At 37.7% G+C, this 27,014-nt stretch overlaps 2 protein-coding genes and 1 pseudogene across 2 annotated transcripts in view; 2 read left to right on the top strand and 1 right to left on the bottom strand.

The window, feature by feature from the left end:
* The window catches only part of LOC104859075, a 3,474-nt pseudogene extending 1,410 nt beyond the window's left edge, over window positions 1-2,064 (bottom strand).
* A 29-nt stretch (window positions 2,065-2,093) lies between these two features.
* Polr2k (RNA polymerase II subunit K) lies at window positions 2,094-4,967 on the top strand. The gene is made up of 4 exons (XM_010619549.3): window positions 2,094-2,196; window positions 2,827-2,896; window positions 4,022-4,114; window positions 4,717-4,967. The coding sequence occupies exons 2-4, from the start codon at window positions 2,836-2,838 to the stop codon at window positions 4,737-4,739; spliced, it is 177 nt and encodes a 58-aa protein (XP_010617851.1). The 5' UTR covers window positions 2,094-2,196; window positions 2,827-2,835; the 3' UTR covers window positions 4,740-4,967.
* A 5,279-nt stretch (window positions 4,968-10,246) lies between these two features.
* The window catches only part of Spag1 (sperm associated antigen 1), a 46,064-nt gene continuing 29,296 nt past the window's right edge, over window positions 10,247-27,014 (top strand). The window contains exons 1-10 of the mRNA XM_033758945.1: window positions 10,247-10,652; window positions 13,012-13,171; window positions 15,329-15,454; window positions 18,826-18,843; window positions 20,036-20,103; window positions 20,995-21,104; window positions 21,895-22,000; window positions 23,316-23,446; window positions 25,036-25,142; window positions 26,553-26,753. Of these exons, the coding sequence (XP_033614836.1) occupies window positions 10,438-10,652; window positions 13,012-13,171; window positions 15,329-15,454; window positions 18,826-18,843; window positions 20,036-20,103; window positions 20,995-21,104; window positions 21,895-22,000; window positions 23,316-23,446; window positions 25,036-25,142; window positions 26,553-26,753 (1,242 nt within the window). The 5' untranslated portion in view covers window positions 10,247-10,437. The remainder of the gene's footprint in view (window positions 10,653-13,011; window positions 13,172-15,328; window positions 15,455-18,825; window positions 18,844-20,035; window positions 20,104-20,994; window positions 21,105-21,894; window positions 22,001-23,315; window positions 23,447-25,035; window positions 25,143-26,552; window positions 26,754-27,014) is intronic.

Below are 27,014 nucleotides of genomic sequence, written 5' to 3'. Positions count from 1 at the left end.
TTTTTTCTTTCTCCTTTTTTTTTTTTTTTTTTTTTTTTTTTTTTTTTTTTTTTTGTGGTACCAGGGATCAAACTTGGGCCCTTCGGCTTACAAGGCAGGCAGCAGAACCACTGAGCCAAATTCCTGGTTTTCTCATTTTCTTGACTTAGCTGCTTTGCCCTCTCTTGATGTTGGTAGAAAGATGTCTCTAAAATAGTCTCGTCCATTAGCTTCTCATTCTCAGCTGTCAGTTCCTGCACCATTTATTGCTGATATGATAAATCTTGTAAAGTGGCCTATAGCTCCCCTGTAGTGCTGTGGTGATTCTTTTCCATTTCTGTATCTTCTCTGTAAGGGAAGATAGGGAGAGCTCACGCATACTGTTTGGAGAACTCCCAGTGGTTGAACATTTGGAGTTCTTAAAATGCCTGCTAGTGGAAGACAGAGCCCAAGATGGGGTATCAGTGGTGATGTGCTCAAAATCTGAGGCATCTGGTGACAAAGAAACTTTGGTAAAATAACTGCTTGAAGAACTGAGTGTCCCTAATGTATTTTCATATGTATTTTTTTAAAAAATACTGATCAATTTCACTTGACAATTCATTTCTGGTTGGGCTTTCAAAGCTTGACTCTTGAGTCAACTGCTGTCACCAGTGTGACTTGCTGCCTCTTCTGAATTTGGTACTGCTCAAGGTAAGTCAGTTTTTCTTCTAGGTCAGCAAGGTCTTTCTGAAAAGGTTGTGTTCTTCTCCTCAAAGGTTCTTATCAAAGGATCTGTGCCTCCTGGTAGAGTATGTTCCATCTGAACTTGGGTCTGAAACATCAGTCCCATTGGTGTTTGGGGCCCTTCCCTCCTTGCATTTAATTCACTTTGAAGTCTGCTGATTTCACTATCTTTGGCTTTGGCATCTGCTAGAAATTCCAAACTTGAGACTGAAGCTCAGCCTTCTCTCCTTCATTCTCTTGCTTGAATTTTGCAGAAGTGGCCCTTAGGTGCTTAGTAGGGTAGTGAGTGCACGATAAAGTTAGACAGTACCCTGATTTCCTTGTGTTGGAGGGACCTCGCACACAGACCTCTTTTGAGACAGTTACTGAGTGTCCTTGGGAGTTGGAATGCCTGTCCCTTTGGTTGTTGGAACAGATGCTCTGGCCATACTGCGTGGCTACCCATACACCACCAACTGCGGGCTGGCCAGCCTCCAATGAGGTGTCTGCTGTGCCACAGCCTGTGCCAGCACCAGCAACTGCAGGCGAGGCAGCTGCCTCTTCCATTAATTTTGTTAACAACTTATTACTATTTTTGCATTTAAATAATATTCTCTTTGTCCTACTTCTAATATAAATAAAATATCTCCTGTGAAATTAACAAATATAAGTATTCTGAACTCAATGAATATAGTTATCTCACTAAAAATTTGATCTCTGAAAGAACATACCTACACTCAACAGGTCATTTTACTCCCCCATGGATGAAAACACGGGACAGAGGATCTGAGGAAGGGCAACGTTACCAAAATCCCTTAGGTTTGAGTGGAGTAAATGATTTAGCGGCCCTCACGCCAGCCTTCGCTTTACAAAGGAAAATAAGAGGGGTAAAGGAATAACTGGTGCCTAGGAGAGAAAGGACTGGAAAGGAAAAACGAATTTATGAGAGAAATAGAAGGTCACTGCCGTGGTACCTCAGCATGCACATCTAATTTTAAAAACAATCACTAAAGTGTTTTTATACGTGAAATCACTGGTGGAGCCTATTTTTCCGTGTAAATCCTAAACAGCTAGTTTAGGATTCCACTCACACCTGTCATCTGTTTCTCTTCCAACCCTCGGCCCTTCCAGAAAAGTATTACTTCCTACCAATTTCTTTAGACAGAAACATAATCCTTCCACTTGTGGAACTGTCACAATGCCTTGCTCTGCCGGGAAATGAAACTAACTAGGAGAGAAATAGGCACTTGCAATGATGGAGAACCTTTTGGAGCCTTCAATGAGATCTAACAAAGGCGGCGGCAAGCGTCCCAAAGTTTCACCGTCCCTACAGCGCGCGCGAACTGCACCAACGCGATTTGCGTCGTCTGCGCGATCGGAATTTCCGGGATGCCAAGGCGGAAGGGGCGGAGACTATGTGCGTCATTTGTCAGCGACGGAAGTTGGCTGAGACCAAGACCAGCGAGGTTTTGTTTGGAAACGCCGAGTGAGAATTTTCTCAGTGTTTCCCAGGTAGGGTATTAATGATTTGCGATTTGGGAGCCGCGTGTGCACGGTGTGTGTTGGGGTTGCTACTTGGACGAAAATTAGGTGCTAACAGTTAAAAAGGTCCCGGTAGGGTTAGTGTTGGGAGTGGGATAGAGACTGTGCTCTTAGTGCTTTGATTTGAGTTTAGCTGTTTAGCCGCTGAGAGCTATTTCGTTACTTTTATCCCTTTGGTTAGTCTGTTCCCCTGTGAGTGGTGTAATTTTTTGGCACAAGGAATATAATTTTTTTTTTAACTGTCTCCGGCTGGAGATTGAAACTGTTAAGTGATAACGCTAGCTTTTCGGTCATATCTGAATGCCCTTGCCTTGTAGCTGAGCGCCACTGTGCAGATTAACTTTTCTTAAGCTCCAGTTTCTTCACCTATAAAGTTATACTTCCTGACCCTACTGTATAAGGTATTTATTATTTGTCCAGTGTGGGTTAAGTGTTCATTACTTCGTGTTTTGTCCTTTAGACCTGACTCACAGAGCTTGGGGGGAAAGCACAAATCAGAAATTAGAAACTTGTTTGCTTCTACTTAGAAAAATGGGGCTTGGTTGATTTTGTGAGGAGCTCCTTTGAGATACTGTTCAGTATTTGAATCTGTGATTTCAGAAACTTAAAATGGACACTCAGAAGGACGTTCAACCTCCAAAGCAGCAGCCAATGATATATATCTGTGGAGGTAAGAGTAGCACTTAGACAAAGTAACGATCTTAACAAATTTTGTTAAAATTCACTTGGATACTTCATTGCCCTTCTCTTTCCTACTTAATGTATTTAGCAGTATCAGCATATTGAGATCTAAGATATGTTATGTACATGTACATAACTCCCCATGATGAATGTAATCACTATGACTGTAACATACTGTACTAATAAATTTTTTTTTAAAAAAAGTTTGAATGCAAGCCCGTCACCCTGGACTTCTAAATTTTATGAGTATCTGATTTTATCAAAGAGATTACGTGTTACTAAAAAGAGTACCACTATCTGATGCAAGATGTTGGCAGACAGCAACTTGTTTTCCCTGTTTCTGTGACATATGCAACATGCAAAGTCTGTGTAACACAGGCCAAAGTCTTTAAAAGCAGCTTAATTAATTTCAGGAATCAAACAACTGTACAATGTATTCTTAATAAGAAAGAAAATTTTTTTCTTAAAGAAATATATATATTGGAAAAAAACAAGAACCAAGATATATCATGTAAAAGTACAAGATCCCAATGATAAATGTAACTGTATTGTTTGCTTTAAATGTACCAATAAACTTAATAAAAAAAGAAATATATATTGAAATCTTTTGTTTGAAGGTACTTTACAAAATCATCCAATTCTCTGAGCCAAAATTTTAAATGTTTTATAGATGAGGGCTTCAGGGCTCAGAAATGAGTTATGTGAAGTTAGATCTTAGTACTTGCAATTCTAATTCTACCATACCAGAATTTATCATTAAATTGTTTACAGACAAATAGAGGAAAATTATCCATTTCTTCTTTTTTTTTGTGGAGTTGGGAGGCAGCAGTGGGAAGAGGAAAAATTTTAAAAGATTTCTGTTAAATTATGTTTTATAGGAATTTTATAATTTATACAGGGTTTTTCTTTTAAACTTTCATTCTTTTTTGCCTAAAGTTTCAAAATAATTACATATTTCTCATCCTTTAATAAAATAAGACACCCTCCCCCCCAGAAAAGAGATTGAGTGTATTTTAGTTCTTTGGGTTGCTTGGGCGGAAAATATGGTTTAAATAATGTGCTTGTCTGTAATTTTTTCTTTTAGCCATTGAATAAATGTGTTTTCTTTTTCTAGAATGTCACACAGAAAATGAAATTAAATCCAGGGATCCAATCAGATGTAGAGAATGTGGATACAGAATAATGTACAAGAAAAGAACTAAAAGATGTATCCTTTTAAGTATGCTTTCTAAATATGAAGAGGAAATGAAGAATAATGCTGGGTTTGATACAGATTAAGTTATGGTAAGAACAGTAATAACTTTTGGATTACTTTGGAAACAAACAGGATCACCATTTTCATAGACCAGTGTATGGGCTGTAAATAAACACTAATCATTTTGGTTCTCTTTAGTATATTTTTAGGAATCTTCTACTTAATAGAAGTACTCCTTGTTGAACTTGAGTTTATGGACAAACTAAATTATACAAAGAAAATATAAATATTGTATATGCTACCTAATGAAAAAAAGTAGGGCCTACATATTAGCCCAAATACTGGGAATAAGTTGTTATGTGGTAACTAACAAATTCTTTAAAATCAGCAATAATAATAATAATATTGCTTAATATTTTTGGTGCATTGGCTTTTGTATCTGGAAAAAGTATTAAGTGAAGATTTTTAAAAGATAATCTCCAATTACAGTAAATAATTCTATTATATTTTAAAAAATAGTAAACTAGCTTACTGCAAAGAGAAAGTGATTTGATAACGTTAAATCTCATATTGTTTTTAAACACTGCTTTAGCCCTTAACTCATTTAAACACAGTGGTGGTTTTTGATGCTCGATGAAACACGGAAATTCAGAGAAGTGTCTTCAGTGGTACTTGGATTTGCCCTTAATGTTTCTCGTTGTATAGCTTTTGATTTAACACACTTATGAATACAACTGTGTTCATATTTCATTTTCAAAACCAAACTGTAGTAAGATGTATAATTTGTATGAAGAATTTTTTCATTCAATTATATGACTTATTTAATTTTATCACATGTAATCTGACATATAATAAAGGTTAAAATTATTTCTCTGTACTTTTAATAAAATTTAAAAATTTGGATTTGTAGAGCTCTCTAAAGATCTAATTAAGTAAGTTCCTTGGAAAGCACTGTTCTTTGTCATTGTAAACATGATAGCACCATTTGGGACAGAGTATACCAGTGTATTTGTTGTCCATGTAAAATTATGAAAGACAGTTGAAATCAGAAAATAATTAAATATAAAGAGATATAAGTTGCTTCCTCATATATACAGATCCACACATCCCCAGTTTCTGAAGTCTTGTGTAGAAGATTAGTCAGATGAGTGGTTATTTGGGTGGAGGACTGACTGATGAGAAGGAGCCAGCCTTAGGAAAACAAGGAGCATTACTAAGTTGGAGGAAACAAAGCCAGGGATTTAGCTCAGTGGCACTGCATCTGCCTCACAAGTGCAAGGTCCTAAGTTCAACCCCCGGTACCAAAAACAAAACAAAAAGCTTTGGGGTGGGACGTTAGCTCATCTTGTACACCTTTTAAAATGAAAACCCTGTGACAGACTGAACAGTGAGGTAGTGGGAAGAGATGAAGTTGCAAAGGTAGGCAGAAGCCAGCTAAATTAGGAATGTCTGTTGGAAAGCAGTTGGGACAGTAAGCAGGGGGTGACATGGTTTTGCTGTTGTATGAAAATGGACTATACAGGGTCAGGTGGCAGCAGAGGAAAAGAAGGGCCATCTGTAATGCCAAAGACAATGGCTGGGCCAGGGTGGTTACTGTGGAAGGAATGAGATGTAACGATCCCATTTTGAAGTTGAGTCAATAGGACTCATTGGTACATTGCACGATAAAGAGCTCACTAAACCATATGGGCCTTGGTGTGAGTCTTTGAGTCCAAATACCTAGACTGTCCCTTCTTAGCTGGCCACGTAGGCCTCTCCTATATCTCCTTGTTTCTTGGATGCGGTATTTTGTTATGTGTCTATAAAGACTAGTGAGGATTTTCAGTTGTCTACATTGTCTTTTCCTTCAGGTTGCTTTGTATCGTGCTTTTTTTATTCAGCAGAAGTGTATACATAATTATAACAAAACAAGAAAATTACAGGGCATGTAGAATTACTACCATTCCCAGATACTTAAAATGATTTCTTTTTCAGCTAGAAATAAAATGATGTGAAATTATAGTGGCTATTATTTGAGATTTAGGACATAATTTTGGAAGAAGTTTGCTATGTGGAATGAGACATGAAATGACTTTGCAAGACCTGGAACATGTGACACTCATGATAATTTAGTAAGGCAACCTAAGACATTCTAAAGTTTGAGTCTATATAAAAACATGCAAATGTAACATTTTCCAGCACTGGCAATGGAAGCGATAATATAATCATAGCTTGAATGTTTTTTTTACCACTAACATCCCCAGCCAAGAGTCTGTAAGTTAAGTGCAAAGAGAGAAGATAGTTTATTAAGCTCCTTTTGATACAGGAGTTGAAATAGGACCTCCAGATGATATAAGGGAAATATAACCCTCAACATGTTAGATGTCTGATAGGCTAAGTTCGTATTCTCGAAATTCAAAGAATGAGTTCTCAGAATGATGGAGGTTAAGAGTAGGAAAATATTTATTGACAGGATAGCTCCTGAGAGGAGGGGTCCCCATTGGATGGACAAGGACCTCACTTTACAGGGATGATTTTATAGGGCAAAAACTGTGGGTACAACATGGGTTAGAGCTATGATCTACTGATAAGATTATAAATTTAGTCGCTTTGATAATGGGTGATCCAGAGGGGAAGCAAGTCACAATGGGGAAGCAAAAGTACATGGAAAGAATGAAGAACTCAGGAAGATGATGGATATGGGGGTCCCACCCACTGAGGAGACAGATGCCAGATGTTACCACCTCATTCCTTCTAGGCCTGGTCCTTTTGTCATCATCTTGAGGCCTGGCTTCTAATTCATGTATCTCTGGCCACAGTTGTAGTGTGTTTCTACCTTTTGTCCTGACTGTCTGAGGACTCAGCTCTAAATCCCTATAATATTTTTACCTAACTTAACTGTCTATAATATGTGCTAGGCATTGTAGTAGGTGCTTGGTTTATTATCTATTTTAACTAGTCTGAAATGTATTTCAAATGGAAATTACAAGTGACCTAGTGTGTTCAACTGAATTGTATAATGTCTTCCACATCTTTGTATCTGACTGCTCATAACCAGCACTCCCAAAATGCAATGCATAAAAAGGAAGGGAATCTTGTCTTTCATTTATTCTTGTTTAAAGCGGAGATCAGTGAATACAGGTTTTGAAACTGTATGCCTTAATAGTTAAATAGGACTAGATATCTGTTTAGCAGGAATACAGCAGTCTGGGGTTAAAGAATAGTGACTGAGTTTTAACGACACGGAACAAACTCAAAAGGAGAGGAAGGGGAGAGAGGGGGGCTGGACCCTGCGAGGCCAATCAGCAGGATGGCAGGCGGGGGCGGCCAATCGCCTGGCAGAGGCCCCTAACCTCCGCCCCGCTAGTCCTCCAGTCCCAGCCGCGAGGACTGGGCATGCCCGGAGGAGCCGGGTCTGAGAACCAGGTGAGTACTGGTGTGTAGAGTAACGTCCGTCTCTTCACGGCCTCTCTTTGGGGAACGGGGGTGAAAGGCAGAGAAGCACACGCTCTCTGGCACGGAGAGAGGACCACGTGGTCGGGTGGGGGAACTTCCAGGTCCAGACAACTGACGGTAGCAGATGTTGGGATAGTATCGCAACACGGTAGTTCTCAGGGTTGACCCACGTAGCATCCCTGGAAACCAAAGCCGGGGGCTAAGGAGAGACCTCAAACAGCTGCAGGTTGGCTGTGGACCTTGCAGCCTAGTTGCGACCCTGCTATCCTCTGGGGCCAGAGTGTACATAGAGACTGTTGCCAGGGCAACAGGATGCCGTTTCCTTCCATACTCTGCCAGCAGGGGGCGCTCGGCAGCGAGGATGCTAGAAAGGTGGTGCCTGGGTGGGAAAATGCCAGGTTTTCAAATTACTAGGGTTACCACGAGTCCATCGCAGTTTGTACTGCAGGCCACTGATAAGCTGATTATGTGGGAAGTGGACGTGGATCAGTATGACAGAGAAGAAATTAAATCCTTCTAGAGCTAAACATTTTTCTAACCAGAAGCAAAGACTTCGCAGAGACGTGGAAGAGCTCTCAAAAGAACAAATAGAGGGAGACCTTACAGAACTTCAGAATTGGCATTTAGTAATGTTGAGAAGGTGTACCCTACGGGGGAAAAAAAGGCACGGTAGTTTTTGAAAAAGTTCTGAGATATGTTAGAGTAGTGTTCAGAATGAAATTTGATCCGGTAAGAGATGGTTCTATCCTTTTATGTTTTTCATTATATTTTATTCAAATCAAAATGTCAGTAGTTGCAAGATACTTTCAAGTTCCCTTAATCTATTTTAATCCCATTAGATGCTTAATTCTATCTCACAAAAGACCCTCAGTTCTTTAGAAAATTCTCTCAAGGCACCCCATTCTGTTCTGTGCAGTGTCAATAATGTAAAAGTTCTTCATTTTTCCTTCCTGTTAATTTCACTCTTCTTACTCTCCTTGTGATAGGAGCCAGTTGGCATTCTGAGGCCTGCAGTATGTTGTAAAAGTCGTCTAGTTTCTCAGCTGGATCTCATCCTGAAGCCTAAGGAGTATGTCTATATTCCATACCCACTTCCAAGCCAGGAGGAATATGGAGAAATTGTCACAGGTCTTTCTCCACACAAGTCTGCTATATGGCCAGACTCCCAGAGGGAAGTCATATTGAAATACTTGTATGAATTAGATTTATTTTTGGGCCAGATATTTAGCTCAGTGGTACCGCACCTGCCTGGCAAATGTGAGATCCTGCCTGATTTCAATTCCTGGTAGCCCCACCAAAAATTATTTTTTTATAAAATAATGTTTAATGTTATATGCCAGGTAGTCTGTTTTATTCAATTTTATCTTGTTATAAAACAATGCTCATTGTAACTCGCTAAACTGATTTCATGAACCGCCACCTATAGTTTGAAAAGCACCGGTATGATGGCTAAGTATGTGCACTCTGTTAGATTCATTTCTACAGTTGACTTGTTAGTTTGCTTATCTATAAATTATCATCATGATTTTATTTATTTATTTTTGGTGTTGGAGATTGAACCCATGGCCTCATACATGCTAGGCAATTGGTCCACTGCTGAGATACACCCCTAGCTCTAGGAGAATTATTAATATCTTTCATAAGAGTGGTTTTCAAGATTAAAATGAGGTAATGTACGGCACATGGTAATCCAGCTCCATAAATGTCAGTTGTTATTGCTCTTTCGTAAAACAAAACCCAGTTGGAGAATTAAATAATAAGTGCTAAGTATATATTTCATATACTTAGGATAATGCCCAGCATACAGTATGAACTATAAGTCTTGCAGTAATTGTTATCTCCATCATTAGCAGCAGTGTCATTAGAGTAAAAGTCTTCAAGACCTTCTTATTCCCAATTCAATTCTGCAAGTATTCCTGAAAGAATATAAAATACTACCCTATTATGTTAGTTCTGGAGGTATAAGGACAAATAAAATAAGATCTCTCACAATCTAGAGAGGAAAAGAGACGTAATTAACTCACAGTCTAGGTTCTGTGAGTGGTAAGTACAGAGTGCTTTAGAATATAGTCCTGGGAACTGATCACTGATGTGAATGGCAGTATAGGAGATGAGGACAGGAATGGAAAAGGAAAAACTACAGAAAGGGCATTATTTGTGTTTGCACCAACTCACATAATTGGGATGTTAATAAACAACTAGCGTATAAAGTCATTCAAAGTCAACTTTAACAGAGACTTTAAAAAGTAATTTAGAAAATAAGAAGATGGCTTATGTAAAGGTACACATTTCCAACAATGAATATCATTATATTGTATACATTAAATGTATCAATAAAATTAATTTTTAAAAAAAGTAATTTAGGACTGGGGATTTAGGTCAGTGGTGCTGCCGCCTGCCTTGCAAGCACAAGGTCCTAAGTTTGATCCTCAGTACACACACACACACACACACACACACACAAAGTAATTTAAAGGCACATGCCTATAACCCTAGAATGGAGGCTGAGGAGGAAGATTGCTGAGAGTTGGAGGCCAGCCTGGAGTTCAAGGCCAGCCTGAACTAAAAAGGGAGACCCTGTCTCAAAAATAAGGGCCAGGGATTTAGCTCAGTGATGCCACTGCCTGCCTGGCAAGTGCAAGGTCTTGAATTTGATCCCCAGTATCAATAAATAAATAAATTTAAAAAAATTAAAAACTAATAAAAGTAATTTGAGCACCAAAACCAGCTTTGTCACTATATCCAAGCTTCATTTAAGTGAAGATTGGAGGAGATAATCCATGTCTGAATACAGTAATTTAACTCCATAAATGTTATATTGGCAGGGAGGGAAAGTTCAAAATAAGTAGCCTCCATCCTTGGAAAAACGACTCTACCTGTTTTCCTATTGGAGAACCCAGATGGATACTACTGTCCAAACTGACACTATTACATGTATTAGGTTCACATTTGTTTTCCTATACTATGTTTCAGCCATGACTGCCAAAGATTATCCATCACTGTGGGGCTTTGGAGCAACAAAAACGTTTAACATTCCTGTTGAACATTTGGATTTCAAGTATATTGAAAAATGTTCGGACATAAAACACCTGGAAAAAATTCTTTATGTTCTCAGGTAAGCATTTAAAAATCATTTTATGTTTTGGTATGCCAGTTTTTATTCTGCTGTCGTTGGCTTCTAAAAGTTGAAGCAACAACAGAAGTACTGGAGAAAATGTTCAAGTATTGATATTGTTTTTTTCCTATGGTGGGTTCCAAAACATTAATTTTGATCCACTTCCAGCATGAGACTTAGGCTAATGAGTACCCAAAAAGGTGTTTTTCTTGCTTCCTCTACATTAACTATGAAAGTAGCCATCAGGAGGAAGGTTATCTCACCAGCCACTTCCTATCCTCAGGTGCTACTGCAAGCTGATCACAGAGGGCACAGTGACCTGAAGGTAACATCAGGAATTAGAGAATTAGGGCCCTTCCCGGAGTACACCCGCAGGGTGCTGATAATCAAACTCAGATATATATGAGATGTGGTTGTTGAAAATGCAAATGTGAGTGTCTCATTTCCAGGATTCTGCTCCAGGAAATCTAGGGTGGAACACAGAAATGTGTTAACCATCCAGCTGAAATCCACTTCAAGAAACACTGCCTGTGGAACAGCAACCTGGGATACTTCTTTTGGGTTTGTAGAGCTGTTTTCCTCGGGAGAACAGGTCCTATTGCAGAAGGCACTTAGAGAGCACAAACCTTACTTTTCCAGACTCAGTCTTCTTGTAGCTCTGTAGTGGTTTTCCTTATCATTGTGGTCTTTCCTTTTTCTCCTTCATCACCTTTAGCCTCCTGGATTCCTTGCCTGAGTCGATTTAATAACCGATATATCCTTTCTGAAATGGAAAGATGAAAAACCATACTTGTTTTTCTCAGCAGAATGTTTCCATGCATACATATAACATATATATATATTTGGTGTGGTATTGAGAGCCCAGGGAATGCTGTACACTGAACCATATTCCAGGCTGTCTTGTCACCAGGTCAGACTGGGAAGGTTCACTTGAGATTTAGGCAGCCTGAAGAAGAGACACAGAGCTGTGACCTGGATTAGACATCTTTTATTCAGGTGCTTAGCCATAGTCCATCTGTTTGGCTGCTCTTTCAGCCCCAGTCACTATAGTCCCAGCAGTCCTCAGGCCCCTGGCCTGCCCATTCCCACAGCAGTCCTCGGCTGCTGAGTCTACCTTTATAGCAAAGTGCATTGTAGTGGCCCTGTGCCGATAACAGCCTTGGTTATGTAAGTTATTTACACCACCTTTGACCTTGGGGTATCAGGAGATGCACCTGCACTGGAGCTCTGTTGACACAGAACCCACTACTTCCCAGGTCCCCTTCCCTTCACAGCCTTAGCCAAAGTACCCGAGTTTCCCTACAGTAGCCCTTCTTTATTTTAATTTTAATTTTAATTAGTTAATTAATTTGTGTGTTTGGTACCTTCCTTAACCCAGGACCTTTATACTGAGCTACATTCCGCTTTTTTTTTTAAGACAAGATCTCACTGAATTGCCCAGGCTGGTCTCCTCCTAGAGTTCTGGGATTGTACGCACACACCACCATGTCTGGCTCCTTTTTCATTTTTTATTTTGAGCCAGCATCTCAGTAAGTTCCCCAGGCTGGCCTTGAACCTGAAATCCTCCTGCCTGAGCCTCCCGAGTAGCTGTGTGCCCACTTTGTCCTTTATATTTGGTCAAGGACTGATTTTTTTAAATGAAAAACTTATGGGATGAGTTTGAAGCCACCGTTATAATATTGGGTCCAAGAAATCCTGTGAATAGTCTAATTATATGATATTGACATGGAATTATTTTTTAAAAATCAATTTGGAAAAATTTTATTTGTAATTTTTTAGAAATTTAAGTGGGAACAAACCTATAAGAGAAAGGAAAATTATTGATTTTCCTTAAAAACAAACAAAAAAGAAGAGATGCTTCTAGTTAGCTCTCTAAGGAAAGAACTCTGTTTCTTTGGCAGTTGAATTTAGAGGTGTTTTGTCTAAGCTGTTTCTCTGCCATTTTCTTCTTCTTCCTTTTCTGAACAAAAATTGAGCTCTGAACAGAACAGAAACTCCTGCTTGAAAAGTAAGCCCACATTTGCTCTGCCTACCTCTAAAACTGAGTTTCCACATACATGCTTATGATTGCTCTATGTACAAATGATCATATGTATGTAAATAGGAAGGAAACTGGTATTTATTTAACTTTTAAAGTGTGTGATGGAAATTAGTTTATTTGGGGCTCCTTTTCCCTTTCCTGTACCTCTCCACAGATGAACAGAGAAAACAGAGGCTGTGTGTGTGTTGAACCTTCAGGTTTGCATAGCTTTTGCGATCTCTGCAGAGCCCCTGGGCTCCACAGAACCCAGCTTGCAACCCACTGGTCTAGGGGATTTCTAAATAAGGTGCTAACGCTAAACTTACAAATACTTTTTAGGTCTGGCGAGGAAGGATATTATCCTGAACTTACAGAATTTTGTGAAAGGCGCCTTCAGGGCTTAGCTCCTGGAAGTAGAGCTCTGTGGAGAGATAAACCTGCAGCGACAGCATCCAGTTTTACAACAGAAGAATGGGAAAAAATCGATGGTGACATAAAGGTAGAGGTTAACACAGGCTTTTGACAGACAATGAAGAGATGTTGTAGATATGTCTGCTTCACTTACCTGAAATCTTAGGCTTCTTGTTCATCAATAAAGGGCCCTTAGTGATAATTAGGAAGTATTTGTTGCTTTTTATATCTAGAAAAATATTGTGAATTTGCTTTTGCATATGTATTTTAGATGGCTGGATAATACTAAAAAGAATAATAACTTTTTATGTTTATCAGTACATGTTTGCGGTACAGAATGATTACATTCATTATGGGGAGTTTGTTCATGTATATAACACACCTCAATTTTAAAAGAATCATAATTTAGTCAACTTCTATAAATAGTGCTATGTAAACATGTTTGCTTATAGTTTTGTGGTCTTTCTCTGCTCCTGCCTGGTGATTTCTTCTGTATAAATTATTAAATCCAAAATATTTGGGCAAATTATGGGAATGTTTTTAAGGCTTTTGAAACATTCTTGTATTCTCAGAAAAGCTGTACCTTCATACTGACACACCAGTAGGATATAAGATGCCCATTTTCAAGTTATCTTCATTGCACACTGTAATCATTTGGTCAGTTTCATAGTTGAAAAATTATAGTAGTATATTTTTTATTGCTAGTAAAGTTGAATCTTTTTTGTGTATTACTTGAATTTCTTCTTTTGTTAATGACCTGTTTGTATCTTTACACTTTTAATCAGCCTTACTGAGGTAAAATTTATATTCAATAAAAGTCACCAACCTTACAGTGTACATTTCACCGAGTTCTAATAAATGTATGTGATAGAGAATATTTACATCACTTCAAAAAGTTTCCTTTTGCCTTTTTACCGTTAGTGCAGACCCCACATCTTGGCCTCTGGCAAGCACTGAACTGCTGTCTGTCACTATGATTTTGCCTTTTTTAGATGTATCAACAGTATGTTGTCTTTTGTGTCTGTCTTCTTTCACTTAGCATGATGCTTTCCAGATTATCTGTGTTGTTGCAGGTGTCCATAGTTCGTTCCTGTGAATTGCTTAGTATCAAACTGTATGGATTTCCCACAGTTCATTTATTTACAGTTGATGAACAAGCTGCCAAAATGTTCTCTAAAGCAGCTGAACCACTGTGCAGTCCTGTCTGCAATGTATAAACTTTCCAGTTGCTTTATATATTGATTGATATTTAATATTGCCAGTTTTGTTATTGTTAACCATTCTACTAGATAGTTAATGGCATCTCATTGTGGTTTTAATTTGCATATCTCTAATAACTAATGATGCTGAGTGTCTTATCATAATGCTTCGTGCTGTCATATTTCTTCTTCTTCTTCTTCTTCTTCTTCTTCTTCTTCTTCTTCTTCTTCTTCTTCTTCTTCTTCTTCTTCTTCTTCTTCTTCTTCTCCTTCTTCTTCTTTTGGTACTGGGGATCAAATTCAGTCCCTTGCGCTTACGAGGCAGGCGGTGGAACCATTGAGCAAAATCCTGGCCCTCATCCATGTTTCTTCTTATATAAAGTATCTTCAAATCCCTTGCCTATTTAAAAAAAAATGTTTTTTTTTGTGTGTGTTGTCATTATTGAGATGGAAAATATGTCTTTTATTAAATGTACATTTTGCAAATATTTTTCTGATACTCTCTGGCTTCCTTTTCCGTTCTTTTTAACAGTGTCTTCGAAAGAGCAAAAGTTTTAAATTTTGATGAAATTATTTTTTTCTTTAGGTCTTTGTGCTCTATTTGGGAAATCTTTGCCCAACCCATGGTTCTTAAGTTTTTTCCTAGAAAGTCTATAGTTTTGACTCTATTTAGATTTATGATCTGGTCTTTTGGAGGATTATATACAAATGTACATATCCATGTGTAAGTAGGACAAGCAACCACAATGTGAATATGCTTAACAAAACTGAACTGTATGCTAAGAAAGCCAATTTTTTTTTTGTACTGGGAATTGAACTCAGGACCTTGTGTTTGCCAGGCAGATGTGGCACCACTGAGCTAAACCCCCAAGAAAGCAAATTTTTATGTTATGACGTTTGCCACAATTGAAAAGGAAAGGTAGAGATAGAGAATGACATCTCGAATTATCACCTAAAAATGGACTCGTAGGAAACGAGGATGTGCAGTTCTTTCTAATGCCTCAATTATTTCAAACTGTACATTCACCTTCTTTTACTCTTTTTAGAGTTGGGTAGCAGAAATTAAAAAAGAAGAAACTGGAATGCACTTTCAGGAAGCTGAAACATTCCCTGGAGTAGGAGATCATTTACCTCCAGTTCGTGGTTCAAACAATGGTCTTCATGTTATCAAGGTAGACCTTTGTGTGGGGTGGGGATGGCTGGGTGTAGGGAAAAGGTGCTGGCTTTGCTGACGGGGCTGTCTCAGTCCAATCAGAGTAGGCAAAGCATGATCTCCTTTGGGAGAACTGGAGGGGCTGGAGCTGGCCAATACTGCCACTGCCTTTGGTAGGCCATATTGCATCATAAGAGAGATAAAAATAAAGCAGTTTCCTTTGAAGTCTTACATCTTGGGTTTACCACCTTCCTTCTTTTTCTTTTTGCTGTCCTGTCTCTTCAGCTCTGACAATTTTTATGAGCCCATAAGGTTCCATCAGTGTACCATTTTTCCAGGAACAATTTTCATATATCCAGTAGAGGAACATAAGATATATCTTATTATGTGATTTAATGAACTGCAGACTGAAAATGGTAAACAAATACCATCATGCACTTATACATGTCATTCTTTTGTTGAGAGCAAATTTTTTCTTTTTTTTTTTTCCTCTTATCCCTATCTCTCTGTGGTTGGTCCCTGTTTTGTCATGTAAACCTCTCCTTTTTAAGCAGAGATTTCACAGAGAAGGGGCCTGCTGGAGTTCCAGGTGCAGCTATTTAAGTTCAGGTTGAAACTGGGCCTCTTGACATCCAACTGTCCTTGTCATTTCTGATAGGATGGCTACCAAAGTCTTTTCATTCTGGGTTAACTCATTCTTGTTATTCTCATCTTTTCTTTGAATCTTCAATTTTATTTTAAAAACATCTGTAGCTCTTCATTGCTCTGCTCTCTATTACTTTATTTTCCTGGACTTGTTTACCCTTCATTAGGAATTATGCAGGTGAATGAGGGGGGCCACTATCTGTAACCAATGAATTTATATTTATTAATGGAACACTATGTGTTACGTTGGTGCCTTAAAATTATAACAATGAATAATATTCAGTCTTTGCCATCAGGAGTACTGGAGACCTCTGCAGTAGGTTCCAGTCTCCTGCCCAGTATAGAACACAGGGCTGAGAAAAAAAACCTCAAAGACAGAATTAAAGAAAAAAGTGGGGAGCCAGGATGGCCAGTGCTGAGTAACCAGCAGAGGCCCTGATCAGCCCAAGCCACTGCTTTTTATTGGTAATCAAATTGGGGTAAAAGATAGCTATGAGCAAGGACCTGTAGTCATGCAGTTGCAATGGATACTAATGCAGGTAAGACTTATAAAAGACAAAGCATTCTTGAATTAGGAACAGAACAGACAAAATATGGAGTTGTAATTAGAACCTTGTCCTTCTAATTAAGAAGTTTTTAGTCATGGGAATGGAGTTTGGGTGCAAGTTACTCTGATCCCTTCTACTATATTATTTCATATTGAGCCCCACAGCTTCACAGGCCTTTTCTCTCCACTGTGGCCATTAGCAGGAAGGTCATACTAACCTGTGCACTATTGCAGTGCTTATGAGGTGCTTCTATGAATCACTGTAAGCTTCAGTCAGACTCACTTCTTAAAATGAGCCACTTGCGGGGTTAACTCTTTACAGCCTGTACTGCTTATGGCTTGCTTTGGGCATAATCAACATGGAGATTCCCTGCAAAGGTTATAGTCCATTGTGGTAGATAAGTTAATGTTACAGTGATTCTCAGAGTTTGGTCCAAGGCCTCCAGAATTCCAGGAGTCCAAAAAGTCAATGCTGTGTTTTTGTTTTGCCTTTGAAACAATCTCAACTATGTTGCTCAGGCTGGCCTAGAACTCCTGGGCACCTTCCTCAGTCTTCTGAGTAGCTGGGATGATAGCTGCATGCCACTGTGCCCAGCAAAGTTATTTTAAAAATAATATTAGTGTTCTGTTTATTCCAGTGTATTGACATTTGCACCTAGAATAAAACTCCTGGTGCCTTAACATAAATGAAGGTAGTAGTATCAAACTGTACTGATCCACACGAAGAAAAAATTCCAGCTTAACTTAAAAATACCTTTCATGAAACAATATAATAACTTTGTATAATTTTGAACCTCGACAATATGTCTTTTTTATTTTGTATGTGTGACAAAGTAAGAAGTGTGTAGAGAGTGCTTTATTCAGTAATGAAATGGCATATCTCTGAGCTGAAGTGGCCACTTCTGGGAACACTTTTCTTACTTGAAAGGATGGTTAACAAGACAAACTATGGTTATGCAGACTTGGGGTTTTGTGGGCATTTTGTTAAATGAACAGAGGACCCATCACTTTAAGAAAAACAACTGACAGTGTTTGTTGCTAGTGACACTATCTGAGCTTTCAGGTACAAATTAGGTTTTTCACTTTCCTTTGCATTTATTGAATACCTACTTGTGAAGAAAAAGTACTGTATTTCCTCAGGGGGATACTTGTCAAAAGACCAAATGACAAAATTGTAACAAATTTAATTTGAAGATCCAATTGGCTTTTTATTAAGGATTCATGAATTGGAGTGGTATCTCTTCTAAAAGGTCTTCCATTGCATATGGCAGAATAGTTGGCTTTTATTAGGTGTCATGAGCAAGAACAAAGACTATAAAAAGCAGACTGGTGAGCATCAGGTTACTGTTCTTGAAACATAGGGGCCCACCTTCTCCTACAAGATAAAACTGGCCTGTTTGGAGATATGCCTATAATCTCCCTTTCTCCTTCCTGAAAAGGTCCAATATCTTAGTTTTTGTGTAGTGATGTACAACTTTAGCATGAATGATTCCATTTTGGTTTTGTTTGTGGGGATCTAGTGCAAGAGTTCATTCCAAGTCAGTGGCCTCCTATGATTCTTTTAAAGCATAGTTTAAAGACTTTTCTGATGAGATCCATAGGAATATTAATAATGTGATTTTAACTGTATATTGAAATGTGTGAATGTTTGGAAGAGCAGCACAACTCCAAAGGACCAATTATTTTCAGAAGTTTGAAAATTATTTTGCACCTCACTGACATGGTATGAAATTAGGACAGGGTACTATGGGTTATATGGAAGGGATACATACCCTAATCTTTCAGAGTCAGAAGCATTACCTTTTGTCCTCCTTTGCTCCCTGCACCCAGGTTTATTTAGACATAATCTGGCTACATAGTCTAGTTGGCCTTGAACTCTCTTTGTAGCCCATACTGACCTTGAACTTGTAATCCTCCTACCACAGCTTCTCATGTGCTGTCCTTTTCTATAGTATAAAAATATAATATTGTATAGTATATTTTATCCCATACACCAATTCCATGTCTTGAGATTCTTATTGATTACATTCATTTTATTTACTTATTAAATGTTTTCTTTATTGGATTATAATTTAGAAATGCGAATTATATATTTAACATGATGTGTATATATATTAATGTGGCATGTTTATACATACACATATTGTCAAATGATTACTATAATCAAACCAATTCATATTCATTTTTTCATCCCTTAGGATACTTCTTTGTCACAGGTGGGTATTAGAGAGCAACGTACAAATACACCTTTGATTTGCAACCGGTGTCCTTTAAAACTAAGTAGTGCCACCTGCATTAGTGATAGTAAAGATATGTAGTGGTTTAAAAACAAACCACTAGCTACTTTTATTATAAATGTGCTATATTTCCCTTTCTTCAGGCTACAGATAGGTATTTTTAAAGTTAGCATTCCTTGGTAAATATCTAGCATATGTACTATGGCTCTGGAAGGCTAACTACTTGTGAATGCAATGACTGTTGTCTACGTTCCTCCTATTGCCATCTAGTGCAGAACCCCAGTGGGTCTGAGACTTAGCTTGTACTTGGTTAGGGATGGGCTCCTGACCAAGGCGGCCAGTGAATCCTTCCCTGGAACTTCTGTAACAGAAGGTGGAGAGAAGGGACAGTTCCTTTTTCCTCTGTGATGAGGCCTGTGAAGTATAACCCAGCCTGCTGTGGGCATGCTTCCTGCTGCCAAGAGAAAGCAGGTAGCCCTGGAGGAAAGTGAAATCAGCAGGCAGAGAGGAGCAGAGATGGGTTGGGGCACAGCGGTAGTGGTGGGGGCCCTGGAGAGAAGGCATAGGAATCCCTTTATTTGGCAGGAACCCTGTCCTTTCATAAGTTTGGTTACATAAATGGATTTATTCTTTTTTAATAGAATTAGCTCAAGCTGGGTGTCTGTCATCACAAACAAAGCAGCTTTATTAGAGGTACAGCAAAGTAATTATTCTTATTTCCCCAATGTCTAGGTTTTAAAAGAATAAATCAGAATTTAGTGCACCAAGTGATTGGAGGAGGACAGGGAAAGTAAAAAGAATTAAGTTGAGTTACATACATGTACCAGTTCCCCACACTGACTGTAATCATTATGTAATGCAAGCATGAACTAATAAAAATTAAAAATTAATAAGAAGTATCCATGTGTAAGTTTTCAAATTTTATATACATACATAGGTGTATGTATATAAAAGCCTACAGATTGTTCTCAGAACTAACTACAAATTTAAAATACTTTCTCTTACCTGTTACATATTATTATAATACTGAAGTTGTTATAACCTCAAGTTTACCTATTTTTTTTACTCATTCTGTTTGTATCTTAATTCAATATTTTACTTGCGTTGCATATATAGTAAACCCTGCTAATCTTAGTTAAATGTCTCATAAAACATGATTTTATTCTTTCAGGAAAAATATTCTTCTAAAAATAAACCAGCTAAAAAGAAAATTCCAAGGGATTATGCAGAGTGGGATAAGTATGTTTTACATTTCTATATAAAATTTGTCTCTGAAAAATTCTTTACCATTATATACTATAATAACTTTAAAAATAATTATTATAAACCTGAACATATCCAAGTATCAAATTACTTTAGTAGAATAATGAAAGTATCGAATCTAAGCACTTTCGATCTTTTTTTATTAAATAAAAATTAGTACATCTTTTTGTTTATAAACCAATCAAAACTAACTATTGCTCTCTTTATACTAGTCCAAACTTTAAAAGTATAAACATTTTGAGTGGAGAGAAATTAGTCACAGTTTTAATGACAGAGTTCTGAACAGGTTAGATCTGTTTAATATTTAAAGCTTTGCTTAATGGTATGTTTTCTTAAGAAAGAATGGATATGACTTGAAAAACAAACCCATTGTGCATGCTTTAAGTATATGTTCAAAGGCACAGAACAGGTTGCGCCTTTATAATCCAAACATCTGAAATGGTCCAAAACGTGAAACTTGCTTTTTAGCACTGACATGACACCACAAGTGGAAAATTCCATTTTGTGAAACTTTGTTTCATTTACAAAAATGTTTAAAGATATTGCATTAAATTTGATCAGGCTACGTGTATAGGTTGTAATATAACACATAAACAAGGGCTGGGGATTTAGCTCTGTGGTTCCGCCGCCTGTTCGATCCTCAGTACCAAAAAAAAAAAAAAGATTCCCACCAAAAGAAGCACTTTAAAAAGAAATGAATTTTGTGTTTTGATTTGGGTCCCATCCACAAGCTATCTTATTGTGTATAAGCAAAATTTTATTTGCTGGGCCTAAGTGTTTTAGATTAGGGACACTCACAGTGTAATTCAATATATTTTCTTGCTAATATTGTATCTTTTTTCAATTTTTGTTGTTTTTCCATTTAAGATTTGATGTGGAAAAGGAATGTTCAAAAATTGATGAAGATTATAAAGAAGAGACTATAGTAGACAACAAGTCACATTTATCTAAAATTGAGACAAAAATAGATACAGCAGGTAATAGGGGAAAATAATACATTTTCTAATGGTAATAACAACTGTCAACCTACAAAATAATTTCTTTGAGTGTTACATATTTCTATTAAAATGTATGGATTTTCTCATAAAGTTGACTGTGTCTAACAAGTTCATTTGTACCTTTTAACTAATTAATTTTATGTGGATAATAACTAGATTTACTAAGACTTGAAAATATAAGCCTATTTTTCTTACTATAATTCACTTGTTTTTATTAGTTTCCAGAAATCCTCTCTTTCCTATAAATTATATATTTTTCTTTCTGCTTCACAACAAAAAGATGATGAAGTACATAGGGGACAACAAAGCTAATCATTAAAAAAAAAATCTAAATTTTAAAAAATACTGAATGATTTTTTTTAACAGTCCCTAAATTAAGGACAGCTTTTTATTTTAAGTTTTGTTTCATTTATGATTTTCTACTTGTGTTAAGCATCCTTGCCAGGCGTGGTGGCACACGCCTGTAATCCCAGCACTCAGGAGGCAGAGGCAGGAGGATTGCTATGAGTTGAGATTAGCCTGGACTACATAGTGAGTTCCAGGTCAGTCTCAACTACATAGTGAGACCCTGTCTCAAAAAACAAAACAAAACAAAAAAAGATAAGCATCCTTAGGGGCTGGGGCTGCAGCTCAGTGGTAGGGCACTTGCTAACCATGCCCAAAGCTCTGCGTTCCATCCGTGGCATTGAAAAAAAAATTTTTTAACGCTGTTGGATTTAAACTTCTATTACATTATATGTTCACATGTAACAGACAATATTATCTCCAGGTCTCACTGAGAAAGAAAAGGGTTTTCTTGCTACTCGTGAAAAGGAAAAAGGAAATGAAGCTTTCAGCTCAGGAGATTATGAAGAGGCTATAATGTATTATACAAGGTGAACAGATTTTTGTTGTTTAAACTTGCCATTAAAAAATGATAACATTTTAATTATTGAAAAAATATAAACTAAATAGTCTATGTCAGAATCACTTAAAGTTCCATACTTGTGATTTTTCTTTTCAGTATTTTGTCTTTTCAGTATTTTTTCAAATCTCTTAAGTTTTCACCCAACCCCTGCCTTGGACAGAAGACCTAATTTTCCTATTTTAGAGAGAACAGAAACCATCTGAAAGGAACTTGACAGAAAATCTACACAGCATAAAAGTTCTGACTTGGGTTCTGTGGTCAGACTGCCTAGACCTAATCCACCACAGGGCCGCTGTACACCCTGAGGCCTCTGTCTAAAATGATCCACTTAATTCTATTGAACCCTCCCTCCCTCCCTCGATCTCTTCCTTCCTTCTCTCTCTCCTTCCTCTTCTACCTTTTTGATCAAACTCAGGGCCTTGCATATGCCAGGCAAGTGCTTTACCACTGAGCCATACCTCCAGCTTCGCCTGACTTAACTGTTATAGTCTGGTCTGTGCCTTACTTTTTGGGGGAAATCTTCTTAACCCCTCAGGATATCTGGTTAAGTAGGTTAAATCTCCATCTACCCCTGATACCACTGACCCGTCAGTTCAGAGGCTTTTGAAGCAGTCTCACTTCTCCTTTGTAGTACCTGCCAAAATACAATGTAAATTCGTGCTGTGATACTAACTAGACTGTGTGCTCCCTAAAAGCAGAGCCCACTTACCCACTGCTCTCTCCTCAATTCCCAGCAAGTGCCTGGTTCATAGCAGATGTTCAATAAATACTTGTATGAACTTTTTAATCTATGAAAAGTAGATGAAATTCCTAAAATATTGCTACAAACTGTGCTTATAGAATCACTAATGCTTGCTTAGAACTAAGTAATTGAATCATCTTTACTGATCTTTAATGACCATGTTTGTTGTTGTTTTTGGTACTGGGGATTGAACTCGGGGCCATGCGCTTACAAGGCAGGCTACAGAGCCACTGAGCTAAATCCCCCACCCCCGCTTAATGACCATGTTGATTACTTTTCCAGTTGTACCTTCTATTCCTCTCTTGATCTGGTAAATTCAGTGTGCCAGTGCCTTTATCTTTCCTATAGCTGGGTATTCATTATTTCACAGCATTCCAAGTCAATTTGTTAAGCCATAGCCAAGTAGACATTAAATTCTTCCTTTATTAATTATTTTGCACTAATGCAGAGGCTATGATTATTTGTTTCCAACTTTGTTTCTGTACATTCTTAGGTCTAGGTTAGGCCTGCCTGTTGCCAGTAAGTGTTTTTTGTTTTCTAGGAGCATATCTGCGCTCCCCACTGTAGCTGCTTATAACAATCGTGCTCAAGCAGAAATCAAACTGCAGAACTGGAATCGTGCTTTTCAGGATTGTGAAAAGGTCTTGAAGTTAGAACCTGGAAACATAAAGGGTAAAATAGTCCTTGAACACTTTTATATTTATAGCAAAATTCATTAGAGACCATTTGTAGATAATATATTTACATTAAACATATTTGAGATAAAGTCAAATTTCTATATGTGAGGGGCCGGGGATTTAGCTCAGTGGAGCCATGCCTTTCTTGAAAGTGCAAGAACCTCAGTTTAATCCCCAGTACTGAAAAAAAAAAAATTCTGTATGTGACTCATCACCTTCATGCATTTACTTTTCTTTCTTTTTTTTCCCCCCTTCTCATACTGGGAATCAAACTCAGTACCTTGCGCTTACCAGGCAGGCACAGTGCCACTCAGCTACATCCCCAGCTCTTCATGCATTTACTTTTAATTTTGAATTTCCCTTGGAATTTAAATCCCTGATTATTCATACTGAGGTGGCTAATAATCCGAAAAGATTGAGAAAGATGTTAGTATTAGGGGAAGTAGATTGAACGTATGCGGTAACTTTCTGTGCTATCTTTGCAACTTCTTGTAACTATCAAATTATTAAAAAATAAAAAAAATTACTCCCCACAAAAAATCCAATAATTGTTACATCATGTATATTTCTTCATGGACATTCCTTTTGGAAATTTGAGTAGCAGTGGCAGTAGCTAAAGTATACTTAAGGCACAATGCTACTATATCAATTAAATTTATGACAAAATGATTTATCCTTTAGGTTTTCATGGCTCATCCTAAGACTAAAATCACACCGGTTAAATTTATGAATATGTTTTAAAATAGCATATTAACATATATTAGATATAAACTTCTCACTTCTCAGAATTACTGAGCCTAATTTTTTATCAATATATTGATTTCTTACACAAAGTCCTCTCATTATATAATGATTAATGATGGGACTAAGAAGTCACTCGTCATTATTAAATAATCATAAAATTAAAATCAGAACCTTCCCCCAAATCAGATGCAAATTTCTAGTGTGCTCAGTTTCAGAACCTTTGCTGACTTAATCATCAGGATCCTCCCAGTCCCCTGTGCTAAGTAAATCCTTCCAGTCCCCCTTTTTTTTTCTAGTACCAGGATTGAACTCAGGACCTCGCACTGGTGAGGGAGGCACAGTGCCACTGAGTTAAATCCCTAGCCCAATTTCTAGAGATGGCTGACTAGATTTTACTAACATGCCATATTTTGAGCTAGAGGCTGGTCAGTGATATACTAAATTTCAATGAGGGATTTTCTAAGTTTTTAGGATGCTGTGGAACTTTCCTTGGTAGTGCAGATGATAAGAAGAAACACATTATTGTTTTAGCAAAAAGCTTCTTGATGATGTGTCACAACAGGAAGAGGTAAGGGACAGAGTCTCTCTGGTCTTGGGGGAGCCAGTCAGAGTTCGGGTTAGAGTTAGGGTTATTAGAGGACACAGTTGCCCAATGTAGCCTATTCTGCTTTCCAGAAGACCATTTCCTGTATGTTCCATAATATGAAAATGGGTGTATTTAAGCTTTGAATAATTACATCATAAAGTGTCTTGTGCTATTTACATTTTAACACTTGCAAACTATGTTATAACCATAATGCCATATTGAAACATATAGCTTTTATTTTGGTACATTTTCAGCTCTTCTGCGCCGGGCCACTACTTATAAACATCAAAACAAGCTCCAGGAGGCCATAGAAGACTTGAGGAATGTACTGGAGGTGGAACCTCATAATGAATTGGCCAGGGTAAGTATAAAGTGATCTCTCACCTAATTCTATAATTTGTTGTTTCTGAATTTATATTAAAATTGTACCAACCTTGCTGAATAAATTACGTTGAGCGTTAGGTCATAGCTTTAAAAAGTAGGGTGTCCCAGACACCGAAAACTTCTCATAAATTTGAAGTAGAAGAAAACAACTCTTAAAAAAGAAATTGTGCGAAAGCGTAAACCTATCACTGAGTGTCAAATATTTAATGTTTCTCTTTCTTACAGTGTTCTAGGCAGTGCTTTTCCCTGAGCTAATCTCAATTTATTATGCAGAGTAGAAGTTTTCTAGGTAGGGTTAGGGGTGAGCTGTATGGCCATAGAAGAGTGTCTTTCTGTTAGCGTGCACTGCCTGACAGCGTGGCCTAAGTCAGATGCAATCACAGGGCTCCAGATCACGACCGAAAAGCTGAGGTAAGTGTCAGGGACTGGGAAGGATCTGAGATTCTATCCTACTTGCAAACTAAGGTGATGTAGGTGATTTAGCAGAGGAGCCAAGATATCTTGGGTCGGACATAAAGGACTTTTTATTCCTGACACACCCAGCAGACGAGCTTCACATTCTTGTCAGTTCCCCTGGCTCCTGGGGATGGCACAGAGGGGCCCGAATGGTTGCTGCACATTCAGTGGCCTTGCGTGTGGCTGAGGAAACTCAAATTTAGGAAATCATCTTTTATGGGGGGCTGTAAACAAACTGCCTGGTCTCTGCTCCAAGGGGAAATAGCATCTTTATTATATTGGAGAACAAACAAACTCGCTCTGTCACCTCCAGTGAAATGCCATTTCTTTTTCCAAGGCTATTGTTCTCGGTAAGACATCTTTAAAGACTAGATCAAAGGCAGTTTAGTGCCTTTGCTTGCAGAATGGTCAGAAAATGGGAGAAAGAGATGGAGCACTTTCCTCCAGCAGGTTGTCCCTAAGTTTCCACACATGCCTATCAGGTTACCTACTGTACCTACTGCATACTGTTTGTGTTTACTTTACACATGGTGATATTTATTGTCCATGGAAGAGTATCATAAAAGAAAAATTTGAAACTAGAAAAGTCACTTTTAATTTTATGACCTTACATAATTTCACGTTTACATATTAACTTTCAGGCCTTATCCAAATGCATCTTTTTCTTAACCATGTGTAAAAATTAACTAAAAAAATGAGCCATATACAATAATGTAAAATCTAAAATATACTTATTACTCTAATGTTGTTCTTTTATATAATGGGTGTGTATAATTATGGTCAAATAAAGGAATGAAGTTGTCTTGAAAAAAAACCTAGACCTCCATAAAAAGTCTTATCTTTATATTTTAATGTCTTCATATATTCTTACCTGGAGGAATGGTTTTTTTAAGTAAAGAAAAACACTTTCTTTTATATGATTGTGTTGCAGAAAACCTTGTCAGAGGTTGAAAGAAATCTGAACAATTATGAACCTGTAGGTAAGCCCCAGACCAAAGGGAAGAGGATGGTTATTGAGGAAGTAGAGAATTTAGAAGATGAAAATGGAAAGAGAAGTGGAACTAAACATGAAGACGGCAGTGGAGATGAGAGTAAAGTATCTTTTCTGTTTTGGTTATGCAAAATCCGACCTGTTTGTACAGTGAACTGGCTCTGTTCTTCTGTCTGCACAGAATTTCTACCAAACTTTTGCTAGTTTAGTCTTGTAAATCTACAAGCACGTTGAACTAACCTTTTTCTTTTCTTTTCTTTTTTTCCTTTTGGCACCGGGGATCGAACTCAGGACTTAATGCTTGCAAGGCAGGCAGTAGAACCACTGAGCAAAATCCATGGCCCTAGAATTTACCTTTTTCTTAATGCAGTTTAATTCCATCTGCCAAACTCGGTTTTTCTT

This window comes from Fukomys damarensis, unplaced genomic scaffold, assembly GCF_012274545.1.
Source record: "Fukomys damarensis isolate Sample0158 unplaced genomic scaffold, DMR_v1.0_HiC HiC_scaffold_5, whole genome shotgun sequence".
Taxonomy (NCBI): Eukaryota; Metazoa; Chordata; class Mammalia; order Rodentia; family Bathyergidae; genus Fukomys; species Fukomys damarensis.
The sequence above is the reverse complement of the archived record's forward strand: the minus strand, read 5'-3'. Positions and strand labels throughout refer to the sequence as shown.

Excerpts from the sequence above, each read along its gene's own strand:
- Polr2k (XM_010619549.3), top strand. The coding sequence starts at position 2,836 with ATGGACACTCAGAAGGACGTTCAACCTCCAAAGCAGCAGCCAATGATA. Across the intron at positions 2,897-4,021 it reads AATGATATATATCTGTGGAG|AATGTCACACAGAAAATGAA; the intron begins GTAAGAGTAGCA and ends TTCTTTTTCTAG. Across the intron at positions 4,115-4,716 it reads CAAGAAAAGAACTAAAAGAT|TGGTGGTTTTTGATGCTCGA; the intron begins GTATCCTTTTAA and ends ATTTAAACACAG.